Source organism: Chiloscyllium plagiosum, unplaced genomic scaffold, assembly GCF_037043375.1.
Source record: "Chiloscyllium plagiosum isolate Xiang-an unplaced genomic scaffold, Cpla_swu_hap1 HiC_scaffold_2, whole genome shotgun sequence".
In the NCBI taxonomy this organism is placed as follows: Eukaryota; Metazoa; Chordata; class Chondrichthyes; order Orectolobiformes; family Hemiscylliidae; genus Chiloscyllium; species Chiloscyllium plagiosum.
The window spans coordinates 115,720,695-115,733,047 of record NW_028270140.1 but is presented as its reverse complement, the minus strand read 5'-3'; the positions used below and the strand labels follow the sequence as shown (position 1 = coordinate 115,733,047).

The window sequence follows — 12,353 nt, the reverse complement described above, 5'->3', positions numbered from 1 at the left end:
TCACCTCCAAGCTCCTTTCCAAGCCAATCACCATCCTGACTTGGAACTGTATTGTTGCTGCATCATTGCTGGGTTAAAATCCATTGACATTTACATGTAATTATCAGAGATCTATATTTTAAGCTTGATATCTAGATTTCCACCTCACTTAAAATTTTCTAGGTTTTATTGTTATTTGTTCATGTGTTGTGAGCATTACTGAGTAGGCCAGCAATCTTTGCAAATGTATAAATGCTCTGAAGAAGGTGATGGTGAACTGATATCTTGAACCACTGCAGCGCTTGAGGAATAGGGATATCCATGGTGCTGCTAGAAAGGGATTTTAATCCAACAACACTGATGTAGTTCCAAGTCAGTATGGTGTGTGGCTTGGAGGGGAGCTTGGAAAAGGTAGTTTCACACACATTTGCTGCCCTTGTCCTACTAAGTGGTCAGGGCCACTGGTTTGGAAGCTGCTGTTGGAGTAGTCTTGATGGTTTAACACAGTGCATTTGTAAATGGTATAGACAGCTGCCTCTATGTCAGTGGTGAAGGGATTGAATGTTGAAAGTAAATCATTTAGGCTACTTTGTTCTTGAGTTTTTGTCTCGCTTCCTGAATTTTGTTGAGTACTCTTATCGAGGCAAGTTGCGTGTATCACACTCCTGACTTTTGCCCTGTAAATGAGCATTGGGAAGACAAGTGGTAACTTGCATGCCACAAAGTTTCTAGATTCTGACCCCATCCTGTACTTACAGTATTTGTATAGTGGTCCACCAATGGTAATCCCCAGAAACTTGATAGTGGGGGGGATTCATTGATGGTCATGCCGTTAAATATTGAAGCTGGTTAGAATTTGCTTTTCCCCATTCCTGGTTGTGGTCATATTTTCAGCACTTAAATGGTGTGAATATTACGTGCCAGTTATCAGCCCAAGCATGGATGTTGTCCAGGTCTTGCTGTATATCAATATCTGAGGTCTTGTGAATGGTGCTAAACATTGTGCAATCATCAGCAAACCATACACATTTATGATCTTCAGAACTAAGTACCTTGGACCTTGTATAATACTCTGAGGAACCCAAAACAGAGATGTCAGACTCCATGATCTCCTACATCCATAACCATCTTTACTTGGGATGACTTTAGCCAGTGGAGAGTTTTCCCCTATTTCCAATGATTCTAGTTCTGTTAGGAATCCTTGATGCAAACTCTGTCAAATGCAGCTTTGACATTGAGGCAGTTGTATAGTTCGCATTTCTGGAATTCAGCTCTTGACCATGGTTCAACTTAGTCTGTGCTGAGGTCAGGAAACAAGTGGCCCACGCAGAACCCAAACTGAGCATTAGTGACAGGGTTATTCCTTTGTGCACCTTGATAGTACTGTCAATTACAGCCCATCACTCGTTTGAAGATTGAGAGTAAACTGGTAGGGCACTAGTTGATCAGGTTAGATTTGTTCTACTTTTGAGCACAGAGCATACTTGTGCGATTTTCCACATTACTAGTGTTGGAGCATCTCAGTTCTTACGTACAGCGTGAAAATGTTTTTTTTTGAATAAATAGTTGAAGGTGAAGTTGAAACCCACAGAGTTTGGCAAAAGATTGATACTTTTCTAACTGTATAACTTTATTGTGTTGTTGGTGAACAATTGAATGCCAGTAAATCCTGATTGTTTTTTGAGAAGTATTTTGCGGTAAGTTCTTACCAATATTATGCAAAATTTAAGTTGTTAAGATCTTATTTCCCTCTTTGGAAACAAATATATACTAAACATTTTTAATACAATCATCTGCCTATGGTGGTATTATTTCAATTTTCCAGCAAATCAAAATTATTCAAAGTTTTGATGATTTGGCCACTTATCTCTGTGGAAAGGTACTCCACTGCATTTTTTTAAAAAATGCTCTTGTTGTATTACATCATATTTAAGAGTCTGATTTTTGTTTCCTGGTATATACATAAATTCTTTTTAAAAACATTTCCTTAAAGAAATTGATTCTGATTTCAGATGGACTTATGGTACACATTACTCCAGAAACCATGGAGGGTTTAAGACGAGCTCTGAGAGAAAAAAGAAACTTTAAAATCATTTGTGGGAAATTGGATCCAGATGACAGAAAAGAATTTGTAAATATTCAATGGATGGATGGTGATGAACCTGTAAATAAAGGGTATGATTCTTAGTAATATTTTGTTAGCCAATTTATGGTGTCCTTCATTCACACAATCGCGCTCATCTAAAATATGGGAAAAGTGAGGACTGCAGGTGCTGGAGATCAGAGTCAAGCATGTGGTGCTGGCAAAGCAAGCCAGTTAGGCAGCATCCGAGGAGCAGGAGCATTGATGTTCGAGCATGTATCCTTCTGAGGATGTAGAATGTACACACTACAGATCCGAAACCTTCAACAACGATTCTCTTTCCAGATCCTCTGCTTCTTGCTATCAGCCATGCTCCGCCATCTACTCTACATCAGTCAGTCCTGCCCTAGCTCAGACCCAAACTTGCCCAGACCTGCAGTGGACCTCTGTATTTCTACGTGCTCTGCTGATGAAGGATTTATGCCTGAAACATTGATTCTCCTGCTTCTTGGATGCTGTCTGACTGGCTGTGCTTTGCCAGCATCACATTCTCGACTGTTCTAAAATATGGAAACAGCCTTTAACAGTGGGAATTGATAAAACATTTTATAGTCTGATTATCTTGGAAGAATGTGTAATTAGGCTATTGATCTCTGTTCAGCACTTCCCTTAATGGTGTATTCACACTGAAGTCAAGTTTTTCAGTTTGGTGATAATATGTAATTGAAGACTGCATAGAGCTTTTTGTGATATGAATCTTGAAGTACGTTTTTCATCATACTTGTAAACTTTAAAGTAATTATGTTAAAACTCCACCTCTAGTGTTTTAAGTCCCATTGATAGACGATCCATGGAAGACATTCCTAGCATCAAAATGCTCCAAGAAAATGTATTTGAAACAGATGGAATTACTGTAAAGTGTACAGAGGTCAGTGGCTATTTTGTTTAGAACTACATGGAAGAAAACCTTGAAAATGTATGATTGGACAGTTTGTGTGTATTTTAATCCTTTTGCATTTATCACGTTAATAATTGCTTTGGCAGTGTTTTAAGCAGACATTTAACTTTTTTCTAAGATAAGTGATCATGTATCTGAGTTTTGATTGCATTATGTGCTGGGTTGAAAGGTTTTTTTAACTTTATTGTGAGACTAGATTCATGAAATAAAGTCAGGACAAGTTTAAATCCTCAGATGAACTGTTGGTGATAAATTTAGCTAGTGTTGTACAATCCATTGTAGGTAATCTTTCCCATTTTCATACTGGATAGGGGTGCACAATGACTCTCCATGAAAGTGTTGGTCTTGGAACTCCTCTTCTGTTTTTCTTTCTGTTATCCTTTCTGCTTTGTCTTGTTTTCTAGATTTCTCCACTGCCTGGAGACAAAGTCAGAGCCTCTCATGGCATTTAACTTGTCCCTGTTCCCAATTCTTTTCACTAAAATGGTGACCACGTCATGAGCATGCTCTTCTTGACCAATGATGAACAGATAAAATAGCCGTTTCTAACTTTTCATATTTACATAATGCTTTTTATTTTCCACTATACCGGCGAACTTTTGCATCCTGTAGTTTCCTTTGGTGGAAAGTATCTACCTTCCATTTTTATGCAAGCAGTTTTTCCATAGGAAGTCTTCAAGGTCTCAGCTGTTCCCTACATTGAGCATCAAACTTTAACGTGAACCTCCTGAATCCCTGTATTTTGACGTTTATTCAATATTGTACCCTATTTGTATTTTTCCGTTCTAAGTTTGCACATTCTCCCCGTGTCTGCGTGGGTTTCCTCCGGGTGCTCCGGTTTCCTCCCACAGTCCAAAGATGTGCGGGTCAGGTGAATTGGCCATGCTAAATTGCCCGTAGTGTTAGGTTAAAGGGGTGGATGTAGGGGTATGGGTGGGTTGCGCTTCGGCGGGTCGGTGTGGACTAGTTGGGCCGAAGGGCCTGTTTCCACACTGTAAGTAATCTAATCTAATCTAAATACCACCTGCATACGTTTATTATGATGTTAGACTGTAATTAGTGGTATTTTCTTATGGTAAACTAATAATTTTAAATGTATTATTTTATGGCTGCTTAATGTTTGTAATAAAGCCTATTCATCTACTCTTCAAAAATCTTAAGATATGTATTGAGTTGAACAATTCAGAAGTTATCAGGTCTTCATTATGCCTGCATGTATCTTGGATGTGTCAAGACTACATAAAGTGAGCAATAATTAGTGATGTTATATTTCTTTAATAACTTCTAGAAATAAACATCTATTGTAATGGAACCTTTCTGCACTGAATATCCCAAAGTTTAATGAAATGATAAGGTGCTTTGTTCTGGCATCAGATGTTTAACTTTTTTTTTGGTTGTCTAATCCACTTAAAAAAACCCACTAATCTCAGTTATCCATCAATAATAAAACCTTGAAATTTAGAAAAGTTGCATTTCAGTTTGCAACAGTACAGTTATCTCAGCATTCTTGTTTGTAACAAGTACATTTGTGCAAATATATTTTGGCCACTACTTTCAAATGCTGACATAATATGTAATGTTAAGCACTATTACCACAGCTAGCTTTCTGTTGTGACTTTTTACCCAGCTGCAATCTGACCAGCAGTTTTATATAAGCTGCAGCCATACCATGTGGAATCAGCTCAAATGGTAATTTCACAAATGCAGCTTAATTTAAAATAAAGAGATTTGCATTTATATGGTACTATTCAAGAATGTATCCTGTCTCAATGTGACAATGATTACATCTGTTTTGGTTATGCCTAGTAGAATAAATATTGGCCAAGAAACCAGTGAATTTTCTGCTCCTGGAAATAATGTCATGGGATCTTTTGCGTCCACCTGAGCAGCCCTCAATTTAATGTGTCATCTGAAAGACACCAGCTCTGATCAAGTATAACTCCCCCTCTGGAATATCAGCCTTGAATTTTGTGTTCAAGCCCTGGAGAGGGGTATGGATCCACTGTCAGGCAACAGTGTTAACCACTGAGCCGTGATTAAATCGACATCGCTATGTAATCGGTACAGCTTAACAAGTTATGAACCAGTTAGCTGATTCTCCCCAAATAAGTGGAAGATGTAATACTTTGGTGATACTGGAATTGATATGAATACAAATGGATAATGCTAATTGCATTTTGTCCAATGTAAGCAGCTGCTCATTTTAAACATGAATGTTTTAAGTGTACACAACTTGGTTGTCTTGAAATGAATGGATGAAAAAGTTATTTAAATTACATTTTTTGAGACAGCTTTAAAGCGCTCAATGTAACAAATTAAGATCAATGTAAAACTATTTTTGTCTTGACTGGTTATAGTTATGGAGTCTTTGCAGTATAGAAGGGTGCCATTTAGCTCAATGAGTTCATTGCCAGTATTCAGCCCAATGCGAGTCAGCTCTGTTCTTCCCTCTATTCCTGTAGATCTAGTCATTGTATCCATCCACTTTCCTTTAGAAATAATTAATTTACAGAATTTTATAAAGGTTCAATGTAACCTCCTTGATTTTATACTCTTTATGAAACCCAAGATCCCACATACCTGGCTAACAATCCTCTCCTTATGTCTTGTCAACCTAAAAGATCTGTGCACTTAAATGCCGAGGTTCTTCCATGTCTGTGTTCCTGCACGTAGCCATTTAAGAACTTTGCCATGAAGTCGATATTGTCTCTATCCCTCTTGTCAAAATGCATCCCGTTGCACTTCTGTGTTAACTTCTTTGTGCTACTTTTCTATCTATATTTCGAGCCTGTCTATAGACATAAGTTTGCTCGCTGAGCTGAAAGGTTCATTTTCAACCATACTAGGTAACACCAGTGCTTCACCAGGGGCTCGCAATGATGTTATATCCCGCTTTCTTTTTATATTTTCGGTCTCCTTGGGTTGGTGATGTCATTTCCTGTTCTATTTCTCAGAGGGTGGTAAATAGGGTCCACGTCGGCTTATGCCCAAAACGTTGATTCTCCTGTTCCCTGGATGCTGCTTGACCTGCTGCGCTGTTCCAGCAACACATTTTCAGCTCCAAGTCGATGTGTTTGTTAATGCAGTTCCAGTTGGATTGCCATGCTTCTAGGAATTCTCATGCACATCTCTGTTTGGCTTATCCCAGTCAAAGTGGTGTCCTTCCTCATCTGTATGTAAGAATACTAATGATAGTAGGTAAGCCTTTTTGTGGTTGGCTCACTTACCATTCAACTGGGATAACTCGCGCATCTTGGGACAGGCCAAACAGAGAAAAGAACAGGAAATGGCATCACCAACTGGAGGAAACCCAAACATAAATAGAAAGCGGGACATAACACCAGTGCTTCACCAGAGGCTCACTGATGTTACCGAGTATGGTGACGCAAAGTCTGAAACCAAACCTTCCAGTTCAGCGAGCAAACTTACATCCAGAACCTCAACCTGTGCTACAAGTCTTCTCAAAGCATGTCTGTGCTCTGCTGAAGTCTATATTATCTTTCTCACTGTTTACCACACCTCCATGTTTGAGTGCTTTAAAATCCATTGGGTTGCAAGCTTTCACTGACCGTCTTTCAATCACCTCACTACTATGTCTGGAGGATCAAGTATTGTATATTTTATAAAATGGAGTTCCACGTATGTAAAAATCTACAGAATCTATTTTGATGCACATAAAAGCTATAACCATTAAGTTAATTAATTTATTACTTTTGTTATTCTAGGTATTTTATTTGCAAAGAAATCATGATCCTCTCAGTCCTACCATTCCAGCTGCACAGAGTGAACTGACTGAGGAGATTGCCAGTGCTTGCTGTGCTGCTCTGTGCCCACACCTAAAAGCATTGAAAGAAATTGGAATAAACAAGCTGAGTCTCAGAGTCTCTTTAGAAACTGACAAGGTAAGGCAGGCAAAAACATCTCTCAAGTGTATTTTTAACAAGTACTTTCAATTTCTTCATCATTCACATTGTAGGGTTTCATGAATGCACATATGTTAATGATGCAATTTTAGTTTTATTCTGCAAACAATTATTTTTGTCTGTGTGAGAAATTGAATTGATCACTTTTGGTTGCTGCAGCATGTACTGTTCAAATACAAAATTAGAAATTGTGGGAAAAGATCAGCAGAGCTGGCGCCATCTGTGGAGAGAAATCAGAGTCAGCGTTTCAGGTCAAATGACCCTTCCTCAACAGTTCTGAGGAAAGGTCACTCAATCCGAAACGTTAACTCTGATTTCCTAAACCTGAAAGTTTAAGTAATGACCTATACTAAAGCATTGGAGTCTTGTCACACTGTATAGGTTGGACTAGTGTTGTCTTTTAAACAAGCAGAATTTGATTCAAAAACAGGAAAGAATTAAATTGCATGAAATGTCTTTAGATTTAGATTAGATTAGATTAGATTACAGTGTGGAAACAGGCCCTTTGGCCCAACAAGTCCACACCGATCCGCCGAAGCGAAATCCACCCATACCCCTACATTTACCCCTTACCTAACACTACGGGCAATTTAGTATGGCCAATTCACCTGACCCTGCACATCTTTGGACTGTGGGAGAAAACCGGAGCACCCGGAGGAAACCCACGGGGAGAACGTGCAAACTCCACACAGTCAGTCGCCTGAGGCGGGAATTGAACCCGGGTCTCTGGCGCTGTGAGGCAGCAATGTTAACCACTGTGCCACCGTGCCGCCCACAAATGTAAGAATGTCAACTCATAAAAAACTCACCTTGGCCTTGGGAAGTAAAGGTCAGACTTACTCCAGTGTTACTTGGACCAATATAACAACAAGTTGTGCACTTTTTTAACTGAAGGGTCAAAATGTGTGCAGTTTGCATAGGAATGTTCAGATTACTGTATAGAGTCACAGCTTTCAGTGAATATTGACCTAGCCTCAAAGGTTTAAGGTACAGGGAGTGAATAAACAAATGAAGCTTACATCCCTTAGAATTTAGAAGGTGAAGGGATAATGTAAAACATGTTTTCAATACATTAAGGGAAACTGGCTGAGAAACTGAGAGAAATTATTTTCTGTTTTTAAAAGTCACAACTTAGCCAATACACATTAATGAAAATTCCTTGTCAGTTATTTCAACTGTACTGTAACATGAGGGAACTCTGATATTTTCTATCTGTCTTTTAGGGATTTATAAATATATTTTGAGAGCACTGTATCGTTTAAACAAATTTTATGTCACACGATTGGAACCATATGTCTGTCCCTATTTGATTCTTGGCTATTTTAACATCATTCGTGGACTTAAATTATTTTCTTATTTGTATTGTATACTTTATGCCTGCCCGTATCAAATGCCATCACCATTGTTCTCGTGGTCAGCAATGACAACAATTTGCATATATAAGTTGTTTTTAATATGCTAAGGCATCCAAGGTGCTTCACAGCAAAGTTACCAAATAAAATTTGACAGCGAGCCACATGAGACATGAGGACAGGGACCAAACTTTCATTGAATGGTAGGTTTTAAGAATCGTCTTGATGTAGGATAGAGAGCTTTGGAAGAGGAATTATGAAACTTTCAGTCTATATAGCTGAAAGCACAGCCACCAAGATCAGAAAGCTGGGAGGTGCCAATAACAGGAATTGGAGGAGTGGAGCAGTCTCTGAGGGTTAGAGAGCTGGAGATGATGACATAGAGCCAAGTGAGGAATTTGAACTCAAACATGAGTTTAAAGTTGAAGATGTTGCTGAATTGAGTCAGTAAACACAGGTGAATAGAACTTATGCAAATTCAAAATAGGCAGCAGTTTTGGATTGCTGAATTTACAGTGCTGAAGTTTGACAGGCTTAGATGTTCTATTAAACTGATTTTCTTAGTCCAACTTTAACTAGTTGGTATCGAAGTTCTGAAATATTTACGAACAGAACCTAATGTTGTAATAATACAGTCTGTTCTGATGTAACGCGATGGTTGTGTTCCTGTGTTATAACTAAATTGCGTAATAGCAGCACAATTTAAACTAATGGGACTGGAATTGCATTGCAGCCAATACAGGTAAGGAAAGTTTGCGTTCTACAAATAATGGTCTAAATTCTTCAGAGATGTTATAGCCAATTCACATTGAAGAAACTCGTGTTATAGTAGAACTGACTGTAGCTAAAGAAATCAGTTATGGAAATTTTAAAATTATACTTAAAGTTTCTGCAGATTTTACGTTATTTGCTGATGTCATATTTCGCTGTTATAGGTTGAATATCAAGCAGGATCAAATGGACGCCAACTTCCACAACACTACATGAATGACTTGGACAGTGCTTTAATCCCAGTAATCCACAGTGGGAGCTCTTATGCTAGCAGTGGTCCCCTAGAGATGGAATTATTTTTCTTCTTTCTGGAAAACCTTAAGTGAGGAGGAAAATGTGTTAATTTGATGGCCCACAAACATGTAACAGTACAGATTGAAGCTTTCCAAGTTTTTTCTTCTGCTTCAGTGACTTCACTAAAGCATTCAGTGATCCCTATTTTGAGTTAATCTATTCTCACAGGTGCTGTGCTAAAATAGACATTTTGTTGCAGGGTTGCAGGCCAGTCTGTCTTCAGAGACGAGGTTTCATTTTGTGACAAAATGGTTAAGTTCCCATTCAGAATGTATTTGTATTCACATTCAGAATCTCAGGCATGAAATCTGCTTGCTTTGTTATGTACAACTTCAAGATGTGATGTTCGGTTATAGATGACACCCACAACTCTGGGTCTGTGGTTGGTCTGCAGTTCAACTACAGAAGGTAGTCATTCAATTTTCCAATGTCCATGAGAACATATTTCATTTAATATGGCTAATATGTGTCATCTTAACACAATCAGGTTCCAGGTCATTGTTGGAGATATGCTAAGTATAAGTTTTGATAAACTGGTCCAGTAATACTTTGAAAATTTTAAATTAAATACAAATAATTAAGCTATGCAGTTTTGTAATTAAGCAGCAGTATATGAAGCCATAAATGGAATTTGAATCATCATGCTTTGACTTTGGCATCTTAATCATTCCTAAAAGCCATCCAATTAAAAGTAAATTTTTTTGAAAAGTTATTTAGGCTAAAGAGCAGCAGTTTATTTCTTAAGTTGACATTTGTGAATAGTAATGTGAACCGTCAGAATTTCCCAAGACAGTCAGTGATTGAAAGACATCTCAAAGCTGCTAAGTATATTAAATCTGGAAGTAAGGAACGCTGACCCGTGCATATGTTTTCCATGATATCTTGTATCTTCGAAATGTTGCATATTTTAAAAGGTCCCCTGTTTCAATTGTCCTTTTGGATGTGTGAACTGGCTAAGCCATGCTACAGTTGACAGCATTTTCATTGTGAGAATAAAGCAGTATATGCAGGCAAGTTACCTGTTGTCACCTGTTGGCAATCACATAGAGTTTAACCTCCTTCAATCCAGTAAAGCACAAAATAATGTGGGCCAGTCTAACAGTTTAGGTGAAGAAACATTCTCCTTATGATTTGAAAATAGACAGCCATCCCACTTGAGGAGTCGGATCCCTCCAGTAAGCCTTTCCAGGAATTCTGAACCACTTCACATTCTGGTTCAGCATATTTCATGTATCTGACATTCCAATGTGAGGATTTCAACTTGCAAAAATAATTATGTTCCTAACCTTTATGTATATTTCCTAATTTTTTCTATAACAGATTGAATTTTTTCATAGATTTGTTTACAAATTATTTACATTGGTGTTTGGGAATATGCTGTAACTTTATAACTGCGGCTTAAATTTTCAGCAGTGTTTGAATCAATTGAGAAAGCCTTTCAAGCGTACTTATCTTTATTACTTTTTTATTAGTTTTATAAAATAGGGTAACTTTAGTTTCAAATAGAATATAATCAAATTGAGAACATTAATGGGATATTAAATCGGCTTAATGTTTGAGGTTTAAGAACAACTAATTAAAGTAACACTGGCATACGTCGCCTTTTTTTGATTAGTTACTGTATCCTTGAGTCTGTATTTTGCTAAGGTAGAAATGTGCAATTTCCCTACCATGAAACTTGTGAATCTATACTCCTTTTGAGTGTCTGAGAAATGTTTAAATGTATATTCTTTGCCTAATTTCTTACTGTAGGTTTTGTATCTAGTTAAATGTCTGTGTAAAATCACTAATTCCTATCTTTACAAACAATATTTTGTTTTTTTAAAACTGCCAATACACAGGGAAAGGTGTGTCTGCACTTGCCATTCAAATCTCTTCAATGCCATGTGCTTGAAAGATTAAAGTAATAAAATGTGCTCCACATGACAGGTGCATCAAGTAATTTTTTTTCAAATGTATAAACAAAATCAAATTAGTGTCCTTAAATGTTGAGTTCTAAACACATGGATTTATGTTTTGTAAAATGGTAAATCATTCATTGCCTGCATATTTTTATTTATATGTATCCATGTATATTTATGATGAAAAATAAATCACGAGAGAATTAAAGTGATTTAATTCAGTTGTCAGCTTTTACAGTATTCAAATAAATGAGAATAAGTAGAGAAATAGCTACATGAGTACACGTAGCCATGAGCCCTTAAACATGGAGGAAAATTGCTGTAAAATGTTCGGGGATCAGACTTTTAAATTCCATTGCTTTGTTGGTTTTGTGTGTATACTTATGTTCTCGAATAGGCATTGCCTGATGTCACCTTTCAAATTTCTGTAATGATAAGTTTCAGGTCCAGTGACTCTTCCTCAGAACCTTCGATTAACTTTGATTTCTTTTCACAGACACTGTCAGACCTGCTGAGCTTTTTCATCAACTTCTGATTTTGTTTTGTGATTTACAGCATCTGCAGTTCTTTCAGTTTTATTTACGATTTGAGAGAATTGTGCTGGAGCATGTTTTGCATAGATTGGTGCTAATGAATTTGGTCTGTTTACAAATCAATCTGGATTTTTAGAAACCTTTGAATATTGCATGTATAAATAATCTGACAAAAATACAAATTGTTGGTGAAACTCAGTAGGTCTGGCAGCATCTGTGGGAAGAAAGTAAGGTTTATATTTTGAGGCAGGTGACTCTTAATCAGAACTGAAAGTCTGTACATCATTCAATCTAGTCCACAGTAATCATTGAAATGGTGATCTCTACTTTGAGGATATGAAGTGCTGACTGGGTGACCACTTCAAAAAAAAAACCATTTTATGTCTGTAAAAATGACCCAGAGCTTCCAGTCAGCTGTCACTTCAACACACGGCTGTGTTCCCACACCAATATTTCTGTCACAGGCCTACTGCAGTGTTCCAGTGAGTCTCAGTGCAAGCTTGAAGAACAACATCATTTTCGCCTCGGGATCCTGCAACTTTACCTTATTCCATCCGTT

General features: G+C 37.5%; 1 protein-coding gene across 6 annotated transcripts in view; it reads left to right on the top strand.

Moving 5' to 3' along the window:
* The window catches only part of LOC122558981 (zinc finger FYVE domain-containing protein 16-like), a 68,901-nt gene extending 57,428 nt beyond the window's left edge, over positions 1-11,473 (top strand). For all 6 annotated transcript variants that reach the window (XM_043708040.2, XM_043708030.2, XM_043708022.2 and 3 more), the window contains 4 exons: positions 1,992-2,154; positions 2,885-2,990; positions 6,746-6,922; positions 9,231-11,473. In XM_043708040.2, coding sequence (XP_043563975.2) covers positions 1,992-2,154; positions 2,885-2,990; positions 6,746-6,922; positions 9,231-9,392 — 608 coding nt within the window. In that variant the 3' untranslated portion in view covers positions 9,393-11,473. The remainder of the gene's footprint in view (positions 1-1,991; positions 2,155-2,884; positions 2,991-6,745; positions 6,923-9,230) is intronic.
* Positions 11,474-12,353: the final 880 nt, after the last annotated feature.